We start from the raw sequence: 21553 nt of genomic DNA, 5'->3' as shown, positions 1-21553 counted from the left end.
ATTTATATACACAAACAGACATTCCTACTGTGTGAACTTAACTAGTTTACAGATATCAACATAGTAAGCTAAGCAACTACTTTACGGGTCTTGACTTCCTGTGGACAGCAGTGAAATAATTTAAAGTTTTAAAATAGCTTTAATTGTAATGATTAGTTGTTGTTCGCATCGCTTAAGCCTATGGTCCTAAATCTACATCTGTATGTATAGTCCTAAGTCTACTGTTCTCATCCTCAAAAACGCGTCTCAGCTGCAGTCGTCGCATTGACTGGCAGTGGAAAGGTGTTTTAGTCGCCTTAGTCTAGGTCTAGATTGCATATGTACAAGGTTGGTGTTTTGGGATCTCTTCGGCCGGGGGTCACTTCATGTAGTAGCTGCTGGGAGCTCGCCCGGAGGTGTACGTGCTCATCGGGATGCCCTGCGGTCCCGGGATGTGGCTGTGGCCCGAGGAGTGCGTCACGGACTGGTTCTGCGACCCGTACAGGTGGTCCACGCTGGAGTTGCCGATCCCGTTTCCGGACGGCTCGTAGTCCACATCGTAGTAGATGCCAGATTGGTTCTTTTCAAAAGAGAGAGAAGGAGGAAATAATAAGTAAGGATATATTATACATCTATAAGGATTTAGGGCAGCTAAAGATATTTGTATAAAGGGACCTCTCTAGTGGAAGATATGATATATAATTTGTTTCGTATCCTACCGCTATGCTGCCATTGCTGCGACTCTTGGGACGTGGCACTTGGAAGTTGCGTCCCAGCAGATCGGCGCGATCCTCCTCCTCGCTGGAACTGGAGTTCTCCAGGGTGCGCATTCCATTTGAGCGGGGACCCAGGCCAAGTCTTCTAAGTCAAAGAAAAGCATACTCAGTAGGGGTCATATGTACATTTAGTTTAAACACGGCGATTCATACCTGGGCAATGGCACTGGAGGAGCCAGAGCGGCACTGGGATGCATTTGCATGGTGCTCTGAAGGGACATCCCGCCCAGGGTGCCCATTCCCATGGCGCCCAGGTTCGGGTAGGCAAACATCGCCGACGAAGGTCTAGTGGGCCCGATGGGCTCAGCCTGCTGGTACAGATCATTGAATGGTAATTAGTATTCGTAAAGCACAAGTTGGCAAGTTATTAAGTATGAGCAAAAGCTGTTTACAAGTCAGAACAACAGCTCCGAACATCTTTAGAGTCTCCTTTTACTCCATGGCCGAGTGGCAGATACCTACCCCGTAGTGGTTCGTCTGGGCCATGACGTCGGCTATCTGGGCCCACCGCATGCGGTCCTCCAGGGTCACCTGGTAGCCAGCCTGTGGCAATCCGGCTGACTTGAGGGGCGCGGTGTTCATGTATCCAAACACTGGTGAACCCATGGCGTTCTTCTGTTCGCGCTGCCAGCGCCGCGACCACATGATCAGGCACACTAGGGTCAGGACGATGATGATAATGGCCGCCACGGAGGCGCCGATAGCCACGCCCAGCACCTCGCCGTCGATTTCGCACTGGGCGCCATAGTGACTGGAGTCGCAGGTGCACACCTGAGCACCATCCTCCCCGTAGCTGCAGATGCCATGGTTGTTGCAGACGGAGTCGGCGCAGGCCTGGCACTCGCGTCCAGATCGCGCCGGCTGGTCAGCCCACGGATCACGGAGTCCTGCCTCGCAGGCGCAGCGGAAGCTGCCCCAGGTGTTGCTGCAACTGGCGCTGGGATGGCAGTCGTTCAATTCCGGTGACAGACACTCATCCAGATCCTGCAGCGCCGACACAGCACCCTCCGGGGAGCTCACGTACAGCACGGAGTTGCCGATGTTGTTGTTCCGCCGGTGGAGCACACCCAGAAGATGCTTCTGAACGTCACTGCGCAGATTGGGTCGCAATGTTTCCACACTTTCATCCAGCTGGAGGAGTAGAAACATAATCAGTGGGTTACCATGGGCACTGCCTGGATAATACACACCTTGATGGTCATGTTTACGTAGACTCCGCTGCCGCCCAGATTGGGATCTCCTCGGTAAATGTTGTTCACCTTCGCCTCCATGAACTCGTCCGAGTAGGGCGTCATGGACATGGCGGAGTCCAGCTGGAAGAGGTTGCATTTGAGTTATGTCAATATTAAATCGGCAATCAAACGCTTTTTTGATCAATGCTCATTTGTAAGCTGTAAGAAATACTCAAATATAAACATATAACTAACCGCTCTTATTGATTCGTAACTGAGTTGTCCAAAGGGTTCGCTGTGTTTGTCCAAGAGCTTTGTGTCCCACACAATTCGGTGCTCGTAGATTCGGTCCACGCGCATGCCCAGATGGAAGGAGATGACCCTACGACATGGCTCTCTATGCTTTCGCCGTGAGTAGCCTGAAGAATTCCAATTGTATATGTTATATATTATATATAGATATTTCTTTCAACCTAGTACATTGCCATGGAATCTTACCTGGTCTGCAGTGGCAGCTGGAAACGCCACTGTCCGTCTTGCATCGCTCGTGCTGCGCCTGATCGCAGGTGGAATCATCGCCAACGATGCAGGTGTCGATCCTCACTGGCGGCTGCGTCGGCCTCTGGCGGTAATGGGGTCTCGTGGGTCCGGCATTCGTGGTGGGCGCTCCACCTTGCGGCTTGCTGTGCCCCTGAAGGTCCACCACCTCCGTTTCGGGCACCACATAGCCACCACTGCTCTGCGTAACCGCGTTCGCCGGAGCAGCAGGGGAGATTGATGAGCCACCACCACCACCACCCCCACCACTGCTGAAGCCAACTCCCGGCGTGGATGCCGCTCCTGAGCCTGAGCCTGATCCGGAGCCCGGCAGCTGGGGCAGACGCGTGGCTGGAGTTGTCTCGCCCGCTGGGGGATCTGTGGGGTCACCAAAGAGATTGATGTAAGTGCGCTTGCCGTCGATCGAGACAAAGCCGTCGTCACCTGATGCCGACACAATGATGTCGCCCTGACCTCCGCCCGCCGCATAGCTGCCGTATGGCTTGATGTTGATCGTCTGCTGGGATCCACTGCCCTTGGGACCCGGTCCCTGGATGGCGGACAAGGTGACGTCGAAGATCTCCCCGTAGCCGGGTGGCAGATGCTGCCGAGTGGGCTGCACCGCTGGCAAGGGAAGGGTCTGCTGGGCGGGTGGTCGCTGGATAGGTGGGCGTGGCCGACTGCCGGGCTTAAACTCGGGATCATCGAGGACTATCCCAGGACGGGGATGGTAGGGGGCGGGCGGAGTGGCATTGGTGTTAGCATTGGAACTATTAGGCGGCACACTTTCAGTGGTACTCGTAGTGGATGGCGGGATAGTGGTCGAGGTAGTGGTCGAGGTAGTGGTTGAGGTGGAGCTGGTGGTAGTGGTGGTTGTGGTGTGTTCTTTGGAGGACGTAGGTTGGATGGCTGAGGCCGGGTTGGAGGACGAGGAGGTGCCCAGCGAAGAGGTGATACTTGGTTCCAGACTGGGTGTGCGATTGGCGGTCATGAAGATCACCTCCTCGGTGGAGGGATCCAGACCAAGGCTCTCCGAACTGTCCATGGACATGGGCACATAAGTGGAGGACATGCCCATCACGGTGTGAACCACGGAACTGGTCTCAATAATAGTTGTGAAGCCCTCATCCTGAGGAGACTCCTCTGGCAGCTTATTTTTCTCGCTTCCTGGCTTTGGCTTGTGTTTCTTCTTAGAGGAATTCGTTGGGAGAGTTGGTGGATTCCTGGTTGTAGGCGGTGGAGGGGAAGGCGGTTGGAGTTCGTCTTCCACTTCTCCGCCAGTAGCATCCGTATCCTGATCGGACACTTCGATGTACTGGGCATTGGCATCTTCGTTGGAGAACTCCGAGTCGTATGTGGTGTCGGTGGGCAGCACCACATCATCAGCTGGTTGTGGCTGCTCCTGATGGTTCTGCTCCTTCTCCTTCTCCTGCTCGTTCTTTCTATCAAGTAGATCCTGCTGCTGCAGAGGCGATTGCACTGGCGGAGCTGGAAGGGGCTTGTATTGGGGCAGGGGTCTCCTATTGCCGCCCACGCTGGTGGCAATGGGTGGACGTGGCTTGTTGCGGTACCAGGGCGGACGATTGCTCACGAATCCCGGACGCACGGGCACAATCTGCTCGGGAATGGGCACTCCAGTAATGAAGGGTCGTTCCGGACGATCGAAAGGATATGGCGGCGGACGCATGGAAGTGCCGGGCTTCTGGGCCTCGTAGTCGATTGGCAGGTTCTGGGCCTCGGAGATCCGCGGTGGACCCCGATTGTTTATCCTGCTGGCCGAGGGACGCCTAATGCCCTGTGTGTTAGCGTGGACATTGACATTGCCGTTCAGCAGCTTGACGATGCCCGTGATGATGTCCTGGATGTCGGGGTTTCCGTTCTGGCGCGGACTATGCGGCGCCTGGGTGGCACTGGCTGCCGTCGCTGAGGTGGCAGTACTGCTCGGACTCGGCCGGATCGGGGACCCCGACACTAGCGGTCGCAGGTCCCCCCTCCCTAAAAAAGACTGCTCTGTGGTGCTGGCGGCTCGCGACAGGGTCTTCCCGGCCCTGATCCCCTGGTGCGTGCGCTCCGGCTGCTCGTCCTGGTTGTCGAACGTGCCCGTGGGCTTGATGTTGTAGTGGAAGTACCGTCCGGCGGACACGTCCTTTTCGAGATCTTCCGGGAAGTGGACGTCGTTGGGTCCGATTGGCTGCCGGTCATGCAGAATGGGCGACGCTGAGCGCTCGACTCGCTCCGCCCGCGTTTCGTTATCGTTGACGTCCAGGGGCGATGACTGACCCTCGGCCATTCCGTTTATGGAGTCCGCAATGGTGCTCTCGATCATCTGGCGGGCTGGATTGCGGTGGCTGCTCGACTTGGGCGAAATCTGTGAGACGCTTTGATGCTGGCCAGCTGCAAAAATGAGTGGACAAATATGTTAGACCACATTTTAATTGTTCCTTTGTAGCGATGAAAGCAATAAAGTTAATGAGTAAAAGGGTATCCTAGATATCCTAGACCTTACATATATTCTTAATCAAGATCATAGCCTGGTCCATCGATAAAATGATAAATAATGGAACGAATTGAGAGAAAAGAGCGTTGAATTCCGACGTTCCCTTTCCCTCGAATCCATCATCGCATCCACAGAATCTTCACATTGGGGTTTCACTTTTCACTTGCCCATGCACCTGCCCTTTCCCAGTCCCCCTTTCCCACCCAATCCCATTCAGCTCGCCCAACCCAGCAGCCACTCCATCATTGTCAACGCGATTCATTTGCATGTAAGGGGAAACAATGGTCCGGGCGACCATCCAAAGTCGAGTCGGATCAGTTTCAATCTCTGTCGCAGGCTTGCCAGGCATCATTTGTTTTCGATGTCAAGTCTGAGCCCCAGTCTTTGTCTTTCAGCCCGACCTCTCGCATTCTTTTCACTCTCTTTGCATATAATTGCGTTTGTTTTCCTTCAAAATTGTGGGTCTGCGCACACAGTGTGTATGGGGATGCAAGCTGATGGCTTGCATATCTGTCACAATGCGAGAGCTATAACTGATTACCCTGGGTACTCGGCACACACAGATGCACAAGCTCTTGGCCACATATGTACATAGATTGGTGGCCTAGAGCCAGATCTGCACTCGCTTGGCAGCCTAGGAAGAATTTCACAAATTGCTACGTCAAGCGTTGAAAAGATGCCAAGCCGAGTTGCTGTGGCCTCTGATTTTCATCATTTCCTCGGATATGGCAGATAAATGAGCAGAGTCCGCCAAAAGCAACGTAAATATAGATGGCTGACTTGTAGAATGCAGATGGCAATCGAATGGGGACAAGCGTAGATCTTGAATAGGCACTCTTATCGCATCGGTACTGCAATTTCCCACTCTAATCCAGCTAGCAAACACACAGAGAGAAATACAATCGAATATGCAAGCTAAGTGATCAAAGCGGAGTACTTTTTCATGCATTTGCAGGGATACCAAAGGCTTTAAATGATTTAATATAAATCGGTTGAATGTAAAGACTTATCGATGGTCATACATATGGTTTTAAGTAAACGAGGTCAAAATGAGACACTTTATTGATTGGAGTTCGGCACAATACACACAATTTGAATCCATTAATACTCAAGCTGTGACTTGTCAGACAAACACAGATCTCACAGAGCAGTCGAGGGTGACCCAGCTATTCTTTGACACCTTCCGAAAAGAGATTTATTTGCCGTTGGCTTTCTACGGCTTTGTACTTTTCTCACCCATTTTTCGGGTGTCAGGTGCATGTCATCTTTTGGGCGTTGAGGGGGAGGGCCAGAACAAGTTTAGGTTGGAACAACAATCATAATTCACACTCGCTCGAAGAAACCCGTTTGGCTATTGAGCTTAACCCAATTGCCCAGCTGCATTGGTGGCTCTTTGTGAGCGTCGTGGTTTTTGATTAAGTTTGGCACAGATCTTACTTTCCCCTGTCGCTAAACTGGCTGGCTTGCCTGCCAGTGATTGAAATACACAATATTGGTTTCACTTTCTTCGCGACAGCTATTTGTTGCGATTTTGATATAATTAGCGCTTCCTTTTGGGCAGGCGAAACAAAAGATGGCGACACAGTTTTCACTTTCCTTGCTTCGGATTGTTAATTTTCCTGTTTTCCTTTTCCTTTTCCTTTTGCTTTTGCTTTTATTGATTTCGAGCTTAAGTGGGTCTGAGATTGCGATTTTGATTGGGGTGGCGGTAAAAGTGAGCTGGCGGCTGTGAAACTAGCAGACATGGCCAAAGCTGGCTAAATGTGTAACGCAAATTGGTGTACGAAAATTGAATTCCATTTCGGAGCGGGGCGTGCTACACTTTCACGGCCAGGCCGCAACGAAAGTAAAACCACTTGGCCTCCGGATCTCCTTGTCATTAAATCCAGACGAGCTGGGTTGAATGCACCCGATATGACAACGACATGGGCACCACAGCAACAGTCGTCATTAGTTCCAGTGCTTGCCCACACTAACTCGATCGCTACTCCGGCGAGGACGCACAACTTGTGCGCTGTCTCTTTTCGGATCTCCTCCAGCTCTGGAGTTGGACCAACCCACACGGGCGTCCATTCCTTCTGCTTCAAGCCAACGCCAAGCAAGTCTCCAATTCCAACCTAAACAACTTAAATTGGCGATTTCAGCGCCTCCAAATCGCCGACATGAAATCACTTTCTATTTCGCTGCACTTTTCAACTGTTTCCCAACGTGGCCAAAAGCGAAACAGAAATTAAGTCTAATGTGGGCAAAGCTGGCGCAGATAATTGCTTATGAAATACGACAATTTTCCGTTTCGACTTCAAAATTTAACACACGTCCCAAAACATTGCGCATACGACATGTATGCCCTGGCCACTTTCAATGCGCCGTTGCGCAGGCGTAGAAGGCTGGCTCGATTATGCAATAATATCATTTAATGGGTTGCTCGGAAGGCAGACGACAATTCGTTATGTTTTCACCATAAATAGAATTATGTAATTGCTTTTAAATTGCAAGCTGTGCCGAAAGGCGAGCTTGAATGTCAATGAAATATTTATAGAAAATATAATGTGAATTAATTGTTTCCATTTTATTATTTAAATACCCCTGGAAATATATTTCATACCTTTAATAAGCATTTCTCTTAGGTATAATATGAAAAGTTTGCATTCTTTTTGTTTATAAAAAGTAAAAAGGGCTTTACTTATAAAAGACTTTAAACTACATCTATGCAATGATTTGCATTTTTCAAGTAATCCGAACACAATATGATCCATTCACATTTTTAATAACATTCAGTCCCATTCCAACTCACTATTTTCAATCTAGGGAAACAAATCTAAAGAAATCACCTCTCTATTTTTATGGTTTTCTATCCTAAGCTTCTTTCATTTTTTTAGGTTGGCCAATAAACATAACTCAGGTGCCCAATTGTGAGTTCCGTAGACCCAGCGGCGAAGACATCCATTAAAGAAGAGATGTGGTCCCTTATCTCGGAATGCCATCGCAGCAACCACGCCCCGAGTGCCGAGCTGTAGAACTGAATCCAATCTGAACTGAATCCAATCCAATACAAGGGTCTTAATATCGGTCGGCAATATCTAACGTCCAAGTGAACTACTAAAATTTGATTTAGTGCTAATTGATTTCCTTGGCGTTCGGCTTTCGTTGTGGGCGTCGTGGCGAAGACCAAAGAAGTGGACGCAACCCAATTGACAGGAAAAGCCGTGGAGCAGTGGATTCTAGTGTAGCCTGTCCAGATTGCCCTCATCCGATTCGTGAGAGCTGTGAGAGTCATTCCTCGCGCTTTTCATCAGTAAACAAATAAAGTATCTCTGTCCCGGGCCCAAGCACTTGTGCAATCAAGCCGTCAACTAGCTGGTGCTGTTGCTCAAGTGTCGTGGCACCAACAATTGGCCATGGTGGAACTTGAAGAGCATCTTGGCCAGACTTTTCCTCGTCTAGGTGAAGTCGGGCTGAGATGCATGAGCTGCAGTTAACAAAGTGACGACGGCAACCGGCAACCGGCAACCGACACATGGCAGCATCGGACAGCCTGCACTCCACTCGACCCAAAGTAGTGGCTGGTGAAATTGAAGCATATCGCTGGAAAACTGATTTTCCGTATCCATAATTAGTGGTTTGTCATGTTCGGTCACCGTGACCATGACGTTTGGCCTTTGGCATTGCACGAGAGTTTTTCCCTTGCAAGCGCGTGCCTGCTAGTTCGAAATGTTTAAAAATGTATATTCAAATGCATTTTTTCTCTCGGTGTTCAGGCTGCATCCCTGTATTAGCCCCACAGACATCGCTCCAAAGCGAATGACCTTAATCAAGGTCTAGCTCTGATCTAACCGCCTTTGGCTCGCAGCGAAAGACGAAGCCAATGCCGAGGTAGAAGTAGAAGTGGAAGTGGAAGTGGAAGCCAAAGCTAAAGGCGATTGCTGTCCGGCTGCGTTTCTGTTTTGGCCAGGCTTCCGCAGATGCGGCTGCTGCAGCTGGTTTCGCTCGGCTGCCTGCTGTGGGCCGAGTCTAAGCCAGGCCGCAACCCCAAACTGAAGGGGGAAATTTATGGCCTGTTCGCGCTCCGTTGCCTTTAATCGCTGCAGTGCGCAGAAGCTGCAAGAAATCCTCGGATATCAATAGAAAATCCGGGGCGAGCGCAGGGATCCCAGGCCCGACTTAATGGCCCCCACTTATGGAATCTAATTGTCTCATATGTTTAATTAAAACGCAGGCGGCAGCGAACGGAGGCGAGGCCTCTAATAGCCAGGCCAGAACCATACTAAGCCCTGTAACTAGCTGCAATTTAGCTGGCGATAAGCGATCTGCACGATCTCTTGGGGAATGCTGGTAAATAGTTCAAATCGCACGCGGTGCAGCCCCCTAAGCACGCCATGAGAATACTTTAGCAGTCAATAACTTGGCTTGGGTCAGTAACCCAGTGCTGCGCGAGTTGGAGTGGCTCCAACATCCATAAAAGTTCTCTTGAGAGAGTGGAAATGGAGCACTGGATATGCAATAGCGTACTAGAGACGAAAAACAGACGATGATCTCGCTTTAGGCAATCGCCGGCCAACATTCGCGTCAAATTTAATGTCGAGTTGAGCTGAGCTCGAAACATATTGATTCGAAGGTAGATAGATACATCTCTCTCTGCGTGTTCCCATAGCAATATTTCTCATCTCTTCAGCTCCAGCGAAACTGGGTCATTGTACCCACAGTAGCCAGCTTAACTATATAGTCGCCAAACGGAAACTAGTTGCCAGCCAATATGGTCTTAATGGTCTGTGACAAGTTCAAGACTGACTGTGTGTGTGTGTGTGTCAAATAAGAGTCCACAACAAGTGGTCATCAGAACCGGCTCTCTACACAGAAAGAATACCACTTTGTATACAAACTGTCAGTCAGGCAGCTTTTTATTGGACTATCTCGAGCTGCGTGCCAAATAGAAATGGGGAGCTGCGCCAGTGTCAGTGAGTGTGGGTATTATTGTGTCATTTGGGTTTCTGTTTTGTTTTGGATAGTCAGTTAACTGCACCCATTTAACGGATTTTTATGCCTGCTTCTTTTTGTCACTTCTTTTTATTTTGGTTTGTTGATTGAGGTTGGAATGTGTAGCGAAATTTATACACTCTACAAGCTTAAAGTAGCCAAGTTCGTTGCCTAAGTCTTTCGATTTTTATGTGGGAATAAAATGTATTTTCAAATCTTCGTCATTCCTAAAAATATGGAAAATTAATAATTATCTACTGTTGTATAATTCGAAACTTATTTCCCCCTATTTTTGTTTGGTTCTACTATATTTAATAGTTTTAAAATTCGTTGTATGAGTGTTAAAGAGTAAATTAAATTAAATACCTAACGGTTGGTATCTAGACATTTCCTGTGACATGGGTTTCATGTTTTGTTTTGGACAAATTCACTAGCTGGGTCCAAAATCATGAAGACTTCTCTATTATAAAATTCCATTGGGAACCGGTTTGCAGCTGTCTCCCAAATAAAATACTGTAGGAGCGTAAAAAGCGAAAAAATAATCATTGATGGCCATTGATAGTCAACGTCAAAACATGTAAAAAACTCCAGGAAAGGGCCACGATCCAACTTCTTTCGGGCGGCAAGCCTCTCTGTTCTTCCAATGCCCACTGCAGTTTAATCTGGACCCAAAGCGCCCCAGGACGACCATTAAAGAAGATGAGAGGGAGAAGGTAGAAGGTAGGAAAATAAAAAGAAACGCACAACGACATGAATTGTGGATTCAGTTGGTTATACCCTCCGATGGGTGTGTGTCTCAATGTGCGATCGTGCCTGGCAACTTTCGATGTGCTGAATTTCATTGTACAATTTTGGACATCCCGATCCGAGAGCCGTGGCTCTTCTCACGGGAAAGGGAAAGTATGCAGTTATTGATACGGCTTCGGTTTCACGCCGAAGGTTGGGCAATCGGATACCAACTCAAGATCAGTCGGTGCTCGACTCTAATTGAATGGTCCAGTCAGCGTGGGGAAGAGCTGGAGTAAATTGATTTTCGGCGATCAGCATGTGTGCTGATTAACAACTGGAAACAGCCCATATCGACTGGGTGAAAAGGCAGTCCAAAGCTGTAAAGCCGGCTTAAAATAAATCTGAGTTCAGCCATATGATCATAGGATCGAATTTAGAAATTTAGTTATTTGGAGTAGTTCGATTTTTCTGAGACTAAAACATTTTTTTAGTTACTACCAATAACTTCTAAGAGATTATGGATACTGCATAGTGCGTAAATAAAAATTTACTGAGCTACAAAAAAAAAAAAAAACTCTTTTCCAATTAATCAGTCATTAACATTTTTTCGACCGTTCTGGCATCTGCCATAATCTTTTCTTAGCGGCTTCAAAAGCCCTAAAGAAATTCAATTATTTGATGCGTCAGTATTGGCAGTCTGTGAACAGGTGAACAGGTGAACAGGCTACCAAGTATACCCAGAAATTCAAGCCAAGATCAAGAATATGTGAGAAACATGCCGAGCGAACCTGCCTCTTGACCCAATTAAGAGTCAAGCGATAAATTTCTGCTCAGCCTGCAACGACGGCGGCTTCTTTCTTTCTTCCTCCTCTTTCGCATCAGGCAGTGGATTTTTGATTATTTATATGTACCTCTCGCTCTTCGGAGCCGGGCAAGTGGGCCATGTAACCGAAATGTGCCAAAAAAAAAGATAGAAACTAAAAAATGTGTAGGAAAATGGCCTGTGGAAGCAGCTAATCTGAAAACTTAAACAGCGCAGCAGCAGCTGTGAGCGAAGAAGTGGCTCTCCGGGAAGGGAAAACTGAGAAATGAAATCGAAAAACAAACCCATCGGGTTGCGGCAGTAAGTCAGCGGGTTACAGTGTCATAGCTGAGTGCCCCACCGAATCCGATCGAAACCATCGATCGTCTGCGGGGATTCGCAGAGTCAGCAATGCGGGAACAGCGGCACCGGGAGTACGGGCTGAAAAGCCCCAACTCATGGCGCTTTCTTTGACACTTTTCCAGTGCCGCAAATGGCTCAATTCGCTCCGATCCGAGTATCGTATCGAAAGCCCCGAAATGCCGTTAGCTGGGCGTAACTGTAAACCGTGGCACTGCTGCGCTTCTTTCTGTTTCACTAAGCCATAACTGCTCTTCATCACTTCACGAGCAGTCCAGCGCCGCGAGATTCTGTTTTCTTTTAATTAAGCTTGCTGTAAAATAATTTTCACTTCACCCAATTTTCCCGCCCAACTCTATGTAAATTCCATATTCCATTCCCCATTCCCCATTCTCCATGCCCCATGCCAATGCGGCTTATTAGCTGCATGAAAGGTTTTGGCCCCGCTTCAAATGGCCCAGTAAACAGTGCAGTTAGCTTTAATTGATTCCAGCCCGCCGAGAGCTGCCCGCCTCAGTTGGCCGGATTCGTGCAATTAAGCGTTTTCAGTGGAGTGGCACCCTCTGGCGGTGGAAATGGCAGCTATTCGATGGAATGCATAAGTAAATGGGAGCCGTGCCTCGGAATTGCTGGGCGTAATTGTACAGCTCACCTGGGAAGTTGGCGCTCAATCTCTCTCCGAGCAGCCATGAAATCCTAGCAGAGCCTTAACTTTTATTTAAAGACTGCAAATACTGGGTAGTAAATGTTTCTTATTTGAAGGCTTACCTTCACTTAAAATGCACCCCCATATTTAAAACTGCTTAGCTGATCAAAATATTTCAGCATGCTATTCATTTTTCTATTTTCTTTCTTAAAAGGTTTTAGCTTTTTGAATATTTTTTTTAATGGACATAATGTAATGCATAATATTGTCAACTTTGCTTAAGTCATGGGCTCTAACTAATTGCGTATTAATCATTCAGTTTTTGCACATTCTGGTTAGGAATGCATACAGTTTTCTTTACCCTCGTCATTCTGATTAGTTTTTATGTCCCCAATTGCAGCACCTTATAACGCTTTTTATTCCGCATATTGCGTAAGCTCAGAGTCACTTAACGATTATAAACCACCAGCACAATTCATAATAAACTTTAATTAACTTCGATTCACGCACGTCACGCACTTTGAAAGCGACAAAGCTGAAAAGCCCAAGACAAGCCCAGCCAAAGTCAATGAATCCGGTATGAATAATCGCAATTGTGCAACTCGGGCTAACCCTCCGTGGGCACTGGCCAATGAATCATAGGTGAATCTGGTTCGATCGGCACTGGAAACTTAGTTGCAACCCAGCTTATGGGCTTTAAAGCCGTTTCAAATGTGTCACCCGTATGACATATGTGGTATCTGGGCTTTTAGTAGGTCAAGCCCGTATTTCAGTGGCAAAAAAAGAAGAAAATCATCAAACTTCTTGGCGTGCTCGACAAGTGAACGCACTTGTGCGGGGGTGCTGACACCTCCAACTCAGTACAGTTAGCACACTTCATTACGTTTGGCACAGTTTGAAAGTAGGCACCCAAGTACCATAGTGCCCCTGCCCATCCAATTCTCCCCAACTACTCGTATGCATTCTCAGTAACGCCTAATAAATTATGCAGCAAACTCAAGCTTTCTAAAAGCCAGAAGACGAAAATGAGCAGAACAATCACGTACGAGTGCTGGCGAGGCATCTTCATCAAGTGCTGGCACGTCGGGCGAATTCCTCTTATTAGCTGCTTTTTGTGAGCCGACATTCTTTGGAAATGTATCAAATTAAAAATTAAAATTGTGCTCACGTGTGGAAAAAGATGCTCCCAGTAACTCCGTTTGTAATATCTAAATGCTCGCTTGAGCAGAACCCTTGGGATAATTTGAAATAAGACAAGTGGGAAAGATTCCCTTGCACGATGTAGTTGTAAATAAAATGTGGATAGAGTAGTTTCAGATGACCGCAAGGTGGAGTGGGTTCTTGTTGCACAAGAGTGCATTTGGTTTCGGTATAACTTTCCATAGGAATAGCAATTGGAAGCATATTTATATACCTATATAGAAGGTAATGCAACTTCCATTGAGGACAAATCCAGAGGATTTTGCAAGAATAGAATAATCTATGCAAAGATCTGCGCAGTTATTCGCCTTATCTCAACTTTCATCCTCCCACTTTGTTCAAGCCCGTGAAAGTTGGCTGCAGGCACAGACCTAGCAATTAAAGTTCAATTTATTAACTGAATGCAAGTGAAATTCTTTTGTTGGGCATGTCACTGTCGTGCTCCCCAGCCCCTTTCCCGTATGGAACCCCCACCTCCTGGCCAAGACTTACCTGTAGTTTGAACGAGGAGCAGCAAAAGAGCCAATGGCAACGTCGACACGACCATGGCCATCAAGTGTCGATGGTCTCTTGGTATTCTATTGTTGGAGATTGCCGACAGCCGGGAGGTGCTCCGAACCTCTCCTCCTCCTCCTCCTCCCCCACCTCCGCCTCTGTCGCCGGCTCTACTCGATGGTATGGTGTGTGATGAGTTCTGCGGCTTTCGTCGCATGTTTGCATAAACTACGAGTTCCGCGGACACACTCTTTTTCTTCTTTGAGGGTTATTGTCAGGGGTTTATTTTGTTAATTTTCGGTATTTTGTTGTTTTATTGATCAACCGTGCTGCGGCGAGGCATGTTTTGCTTAGACCGAGTATATTTATTTATGCTAAAAGGAAGGAGAAAGGTGGTCAAACCGGCGTAAAGCTCACAAATAATTCTAAGGTATGTGCCCTAAGTCTTTTGATTTTGCAGAGTGGCTGGCAAGCATAAAGCACATAAACTAAAATAAACGATACGCTTTTTGTGGCTTAAGGGTTTTGTCTTCGGCAAATGTTTTTGCATTGATAGCAGGAAATTGGTTTTTGTCTAATCTCACACAAAAGTTTGTGCCCTTAGTCTTTTGATTTGGAAGATTTTTTGCACTGGTTCTCGGGAAATTCATTTCTCCTATTTATTCAAAGTAATAATAAGGTTCGTGCCTTAAGTCTTTTGATTTGGTAGAATTTTCCGCACTGTTTAATGGTATCTGTGTTCAACTTTGCGCCTAAGGTATTTGGATTTGGAACTTCTTTTTTGTACTCTTCGTTGAAAATGGACATAGGGGTTATCTCTCCTCCCTTCATGGCCCCCAAAAGTTAACAGTTCGGGTTTTGTTGTCTATATTGCGTCAGACAGCCATGGATCGAACCCCCATTAGCCGGCAGTACTCCACAATAGTGGCATTAGCATATACATAAGCAGCATAAGCTTAGTAAGTCAATAAACGCGGTCGGATAAACGGTTGGAAAAGAAAACAGTTTCAGAAAAACTTCGGTTTTGGCTGCCAGTTACGTAAACTGAAGCGCTCCATTCAAGCAACCAAGCGAACTGATTGCGGCTGATTGAAATGCTAATTTTGATTGATGTCCAAGACGGTCGGAAATTCGCTGCAGCGAAAGTCCGGTCTCAATTGGAGGTGCCAGAAAGCAAAAGTGAAATGAAATTCCGCAACGAGCACGGAGCCATCAACTGGAGCAGATAATCTGTCGCCAGTTGTCCGTGCCCTAATCGAATCCAGCTGCCCGGGATTACCCAATGGCTGGCGTGCTAATCAGAAGCAAAAACAAGCCCGTTTTGCCGCAGTAACTGAAGCAATTGCCCGGCATTAGATGGAAAGTGAAAGCATCCAGAGCAGCGGCATAGCGGAGATAGCAAATAGAAAGGAAAGGCAAAGGTTGCCTCTGCAGCATGCGAGTGAATATAAATGTATAAATGTGTATGTGTATATGTATCTCAGACCGGATCGGACCGGTCGCTCTTAAGCCGCCTGCAGTTGAGTCATGACGCGAGTCCAGGTCTGAATCTGAGACAGATATTTTGGCAGATCTTTGCCTATGGCCTTTGTTTATCCCCCAAATTCGGTCTTGCGAGGAACCTTGAAATATCAGCCCTGTACGCTTGAAGAATTCCAGTGAAATAGAAAGTTTTACGTGAGCAGCCAGAAGAGCAAAACCACAACAAACTCTATTTTCTTCGTGGGTCGTTCGCATCTGTGTTTCTGTTGTTTTCTGTTGGCTGTCATTAAACGACTCCACTTTTCAGCGGATTGCTGGGCTTTTCCATTGAGCGACTCGCCCACGCTGCGGCTGTTTACATTTTCATTGGAATCATTTTTGGTTTTATCAATTTTGCTTTCTTTTCGTCCCCGGTGCCTGGGACTCTCGGCAGCCAGCGGAAGTCACAGCCGGTAATTAGTTTTCATTTGCTTCGCCTTCGGTCTTCTTCAGTTAAATGACTCATGCGATTTTTCATAAGCCATTTTTTTCGGAGCTTGTCTGTTGCGTAACCGATTTCTGAGCCGGCAAAGAGCCGAAGGAAGGAGAAGGTGCAAGAAAAGGTAGATATGAAGAAGGGAGTTGGGATTTATCGACTGAGAAAGAGAAAATGAGAGTGTGCGAGACAAGAAATCGAAAGTTGCATAGGACCCGATCTTTATGACTGTCAGGTGAATATAATATATCCTTTAGTACTGCCACTCTTTTCACTAAGTATCTGATCTATCTATTTTCCATTTCCGACTCACCTCAAGGCGTTTCCATTAATCACACGATTGCAATCCCCGAGATTTGATTAAGACTTTTGCGTGCAGCGCTAATGCACGTTATTTTCAATTAGATTTTGCACATAAATAACGCCAATAATGGAAAATTTCACCAGTTGGCTAAGGCCTAACAAACTGCAAAACGGCCAGACACACCAAATTGTAGATCTGGCCGACGCAGCCAAATCCAGCTTCGGATTCGGCCCAACCGGACGGTGGTTACCGTGTAACCCAGTGGAAATGCGGTTTTGCGGCTTCGAGGAATGCAAAACGCTTAACTCTGAATAATCGAAAAGCAAAAATCAAGCGACAGCTGCCCCCTAGAGAATTGGCACAAGTGCTCTTGAAATGGCACAACTAACAGTATCGAGTGCTGGAACGGCAACCGGGAACCGGGAGTGGGCAGTATACTTGGTCTTCAACTGGGACTTGGACTTGGACTTGGACTTGGCCTGGAGCCATGTAGCGGGTCGCGCAGTGCAGTGGACGGACGTGTGTGGACGCTCCGACAGGTTGCAGCGGACCACGTATCCGGTTTGGGGCAACCTGGCGGATGCGCGAGGCGCGGTGTGCAGCCACGCTGATTCTTGCAAAAAGAGCCCAATTAATGCTGGACTCCAGAGTGGCTCTATAATTGGGAGTGAAACGGCGGACAAATTATAAATTGGCAAGCAGTTTCACAGCAGCCCAGTAAACAAAGGCCGCAGACAAAACCAACTAAGCCAGCCGAGCAAAAAGGTAGCGCGAAAAAAAGAAAGTTTTTGAAGTTTTCGTTGCTGCCGCCTTGGGGTTCGGTTCGTATGTATGTATTTTGCTTGTCTACCTACACACACACACACACAGACAAACTTGAGCGCGTAGCATAAATATCATTTATTTGGCATACGTTCGCCGTTTGCTTCACTTCGAGTAAAAAACACTCATTTCTTTCTCTGGCTCGGCTCACTCACACTCACACGCATGCGCAGCGCTGGCTTGAGCCTCCTAAGTTATTCACTTTTCATAGATTCGAACGCACTCACACACGCACATGGACCCGATGTTGGCTAACCAAGCGATGGCTTCTTCAATTTGTGGCCACAATCCACGCTCACCTACCGAAAACCGTCAACAGGTGCGCACCGTTCGAACGCTCGACTCAAACTGACTCGTGCGAAGCCCGAAGAATCCGCGCAGAGCCAAAGAAAGAGCCAAGAAACCGAAGCTCTCGGGAAGAGAGCTCTTCGGAAGAGTGCACGCGAGTGGAAGCCAATCTCTAGCTCGATTCTTCAAAATAGGTTTAGGATTTGGTGGTGCAAAAGCAATATTCTGCGAAAAGTTTCCTTACTCTGCATGCTGATGGCATTCAAAACTGTTAGGCAATAAAAGAAACATAATTCCATAATTTCCAAGTTTACTAGTTTACTAGAATACTATTAATTTAAACACGGCTTGAAGGCCAGTATGGAAAATCTTAAATAAATTGCAAAATGATGCATCACTAAATTATGAAATCCTGCATTCTGGAATGGCATTCCGAGAAATTTTTCATAGAGTTTATTCATTTAGTTGTGTTACTCTCTATTATTATTGTGGTTTATTTATTATTGTTTTTGCAAGAGTACCCCAAGTGCTACATGGAATTTTCTTGACTCTGCGAAGTAGTAGAAATAGCCCCAAATGACGTGGGTCCGTGGGGAATTGGAGCTACTAACAGAGTGCACTTGAACGGAAACAGTAACAATAAATAGTGGAAACTTGGGAATCGTACGCGCCGTAATTAGATTATGGATTAAGATTGTCCTATCAATCCTGGCGGAATTGCTTCATATCAGCAGCAATTACTATGCAAATTGCCCATGCCGATTCCGCTGATTTCGGCTTTCGATTGAAAATGAGAATAGCTCGTTGGAGAAGTGGTAAAAGCAATAGCAACATGATGGAGAAGAATGGAATGGAGGCAGTCTGTTCGATAGTCTGCTCATCATGCCACAAAACCATGCCCCATGACCAGTGAAATTGTGTTTGCCGGGCTTGTTTTCTTTTATTTCATTTTCTTGCCTCTTTTGCGTTTTCACACTTTTCACGAATCGACGTATCCATTGTTGGGCAGCTTTGCTAATGGAATCGGCAAGCAGCCATCAGCCACCAGCCACCAGCGAACCATTAATTGAGCACGCTGGCGGCTTTAATAGTTCTAAAGCAGCTGGGTATTAGTGTCAGAGTCGAAGTGAATCGGGCAGCGGTACTCCGCTTTAGTTTTCACAATTAACTTTATTTATTCGATCATAAACATGTGCATTTACGGGAGAATAGAGCAGGACTACTTGGCTAGTATTTCGGCAGCTCGGAATAACGTGGCGGCGTGGACCACAGGACGCTGGAGTTTCGCTTCAGCTGGCTGGGGTCGATGTTCGGGAATATCTGCTTCAGGTCCGGCGTAGTGGGCGCCACCGAGAAGAAGCTGTCGATGATGTCGGTTGGGCAGTGGCTCTGCATAGCAATTGCCTCTCCCCTCACGTGGCCTGCAAAGTAGCGCATGGTTAGTCAAAACATATAAAATAAAAGGATACTTTTGTGTATGACCAACTTACTGCGACTCCAGGTGGGCGCGGGAGGACGCTTGTGGGTAACCTTTCCCTCGTCGTCAGTGGAGTCGTCCTCGTGTAGCATCTCCCAGGTGTACTTGGTTTTCGGCGGTGGCGGAAGCATCTTCTTGGGCTTGGCGCCGGTTAGCTGCTGCAGCTTCTGCTGCTCCAGCTCCTTGAGCTTGGCCTTTTTGAGGGCCTCAGCTTCCTCTTGCTGGCGCATCTTCCGCTGCAACTCCTCCAGTTCTTGCCGCTTACGCTCCTCAATCCGCTTTCGCTCCTCCTGCTTTTTGGCGCGCTCGGCGGCCAACTTGGCCATACGCTCTGCCCGCTCCCGTTCCTTGGCTTCGCGTTGCTGGGCAGCCAGCTGGTGTTTTTGCTCGCGCAGCTTCTTGCGCTCTTCCGCCAGGTTGTGCAGGCCCTTACGGAAGTCGTCCCCGCTGTTCTCGCGCGACAGCGTTTTTGTGGACGTAGAGTTGACCGACCTCAGGTTCGTACCGGTGGCAGTCTTCATCAGAGAAGTGGCCTTAGACGCGCTGGCTGGTCCCTTTTTGGGCTGCGCCGAGCTTAATGGAAGCGTGCTGCTCGTTTGAGTGGGCGTGAAAAAGCGTCCCATAGTCGGAGCAGGCAGCTTGCCAATTTTGGGAGTGTTGTTTGATCCTGGAGTGCCCTGCTGAAGATTTGAAAAAAAGGCAAGAGGCTATTTAAAATTGAAGAGAGAACCTCTTATTCTAAGGAGTTATCCAACCCTTTTAGAAAGCGTCTACGACTTTCACAACTTGTTATCGCCAAATGTGTAGACTGCAAAAATAATGACCTACCAGATCTTTTCCACGCTTAGGACGCATGTTCTGTGCATTTGCCGCATTCTCAAACGCCTCCACGCGCATTTTCACCGGACTCTGAAGCAGTGGGCTATAAATGTAAGAAAGTAAATATAGTTTAAGAGGTTCACATACATGAGAAGACAGGGGTCCTACTCACTTGAACAGCTCATGTGTACGGGTAGGCAGTTTTATAGCCTTGATGCTCGAGAGCAGCTTGGTCGTCGGCAGTTTCTCCTCCACCGACTCGTCCTCCGTTAGGAGGCTGTCTTGCTTACTCAGAGGTGGCTTCTTGTCGCTGGTGTGAACCTCAAAAGTGGCATCCCCAGCCGGTCCTATTGGGCTTTCGCTCGTTGGCGCCGGACCCAGTACCATGGTGGCGTTGGAAATTGTTACGGTCTCATTGACAGCAGGCGGACCAGCTGCAGCCACAGATTGCTCTGCAGCGGGCGGACCCTCGAGAGCGTCCTTGTATATGGAACGCTCCTCATTCATTCGCGAATCGCTGCTACACTTGCGTGTGCGCGAAGAGACTGGCAAGCTTTTGTCTAGGTCGCTGAAGCGTTCTATCTTGATGGGTCGGTGGCCTTCCACGTCCTTCTTCTTCTTGCGGCCCTTCTTGGAGACATCTGCGGACGTCGTTGTGTTGCTTGCCACCGTATCGTCCGGTCGTGCTGCCCCCGTTGTTACGGGGGTCGCTTCTGCCGCGGGGACCGCATCAGTTAACGGGGCCACTCCTTCGCCGCTCAGTTTCTCGCGTTTTATCTTTACGCGGAGTGTCTTGGTGGTGTTGACGTCCTCTGTGACTGAGTCCTCCGCCGAAGGCTTTTGCTGCACTGCTGCTGAGTCTTCTAGTTCTGGCTCCGCCAGTTTCTTCTCCTCTGACGCCCGTCCACTGGTAGAGCTGTTGAACTGGGAGACTCGCTGCTCGCTCTCAACCTTGATCTTTACGAGTTCCTCGTTGCTGGGCCTGCGCATCTTACGGTTGAGCGAGGGCTCCTTAAGTAATTTCTCGCTCTTAGTCTTGGCGGCGCGCTGTGGCCTTCCGGAGCCGATGGTGGTGTCCGCCGAGACGGGCACAGGCGGAGGCGGCATCAGCGAGGCCGTGGAGTTGTGCTCGTCCTCGGCAATGGCCAACAGCTGGGAGTTGCTGACCCGAGTGCCTTGACGGGCCGTGGCGTCTGGAGCTGCTAAAATGGAATATCAAATGGATATTTCGCCTTTTAAGCATTAAGATCGCCAGGTTACGTACCCTCGGGCTCATTCTGATCCTCGGCCAATGAGGACAGTCGCTTGGGGCGCTTTTTCGTCTGCTGCGGTGTCACCGAAGAGTTCTCCAGACTCTTCGCTGCCGGAGGAGAGTTCCTTGTTTTGACCTCCGCCTCCGCATGGACGGTGCCGTAGAAGAGGTGGTCCAGCTCCTCAAAGTGGGCCTAAAAAACGCATATGACGCCATGTTGACTGTGTTGGAATTTCGCATCCTGATCTTGGCTTACCTTGCGCAGGACCTCGAGCTCAGAGCGCAGGTCCGAAAGCGAGCCCAGCACGCCCAAGATGTCCTCCATATCTAGCGACTGTATCTGACAAACTGCATATACGGATTCGGCTCCTTAAATTTTTACGTTTTTTTCAAATGGCGGCAATTGAGACGCGCGTCAGCATCTGACAACAGGGTTTTAATTGTGCACTGTTGACAGTTAACAGCGC

The 21553-nt window shown here is 48.2% G+C and overlaps 2 protein-coding genes across 6 annotated transcripts; both read right to left on the bottom strand.

Annotated features, from left to right (window-relative positions):
* Nucleotides 1-17587, bottom strand: LOC120458806. 4 transcript variants are annotated; one of them, XM_039646602.1, is made up of 10 exons: nt 17478-17586; nt 14165-14541; nt 2909-4858; nt 2426-2842; nt 2183-2346; nt 1946-2068; nt 1218-1886; nt 909-1063; nt 699-840; nt 1-559 (listed from the first exon to the last, which is right to left on the bottom strand). In XM_039646602.1, exons 2-10 carry the CDS (start codon nt 14382-14384, stop codon nt 359-361), a joined length of 4041 nt encoding a protein of 1346 aa, XP_039502536.1. In that variant the 5' UTR covers nt 14385-14541; nt 17478-17586; the 3' UTR covers nt 1-358. The 4 variants fall into 4 exon arrangements, with proteins under 4 accessions (XP_039502536.1, XP_039502534.1, XP_039502533.1 ...); XM_039646600.1 differs by having other exon boundaries at nt 2426-4858; nt 17554-17587; XM_039646599.1 differs by having other exon boundaries at nt 2426-4858.
* Nucleotides 17588-18688: 1101 nt separating this feature from the next.
* On the bottom strand, nt 18689-21527 carry LOC120458182 (inner centromere protein). Of its 2 annotated transcripts, none has more exons than XM_039645749.2 (6): nt 21343-21527; nt 21099-21279; nt 20007-21036; nt 19844-19937; nt 19029-19695; nt 18689-18959 (listed from the first exon to the last, which is right to left on the bottom strand). In XM_039645749.2, the coding sequence occupies exons 1-6, from the start codon at nt 21409-21411 to the stop codon at nt 18766-18768; spliced, it is 2235 nt and encodes a 744-aa protein (XP_039501683.1). In that variant the 5' UTR covers nt 21412-21527; the 3' UTR covers nt 18689-18765. The 2 variants fall into 2 exon arrangements, with proteins under 2 accessions (XP_039501683.1, XP_039501690.1); XM_039645756.2 differs by having other exon boundaries at nt 20007-21033.
* Between the last annotated feature and the right edge of the window lie 26 nt (nt 21528-21553).

The sequence above is a fragment of the Drosophila santomea genome, chromosome 2L (assembly GCF_016746245.2).
Source record: "Drosophila santomea strain STO CAGO 1482 chromosome 2L, Prin_Dsan_1.1, whole genome shotgun sequence".
Lineage (NCBI taxonomy): Eukaryota > Metazoa > Arthropoda > Insecta > Diptera > Drosophilidae > Drosophila > Drosophila santomea.
This window is presented reverse-complemented; position numbering and strand designations above follow the sequence as displayed.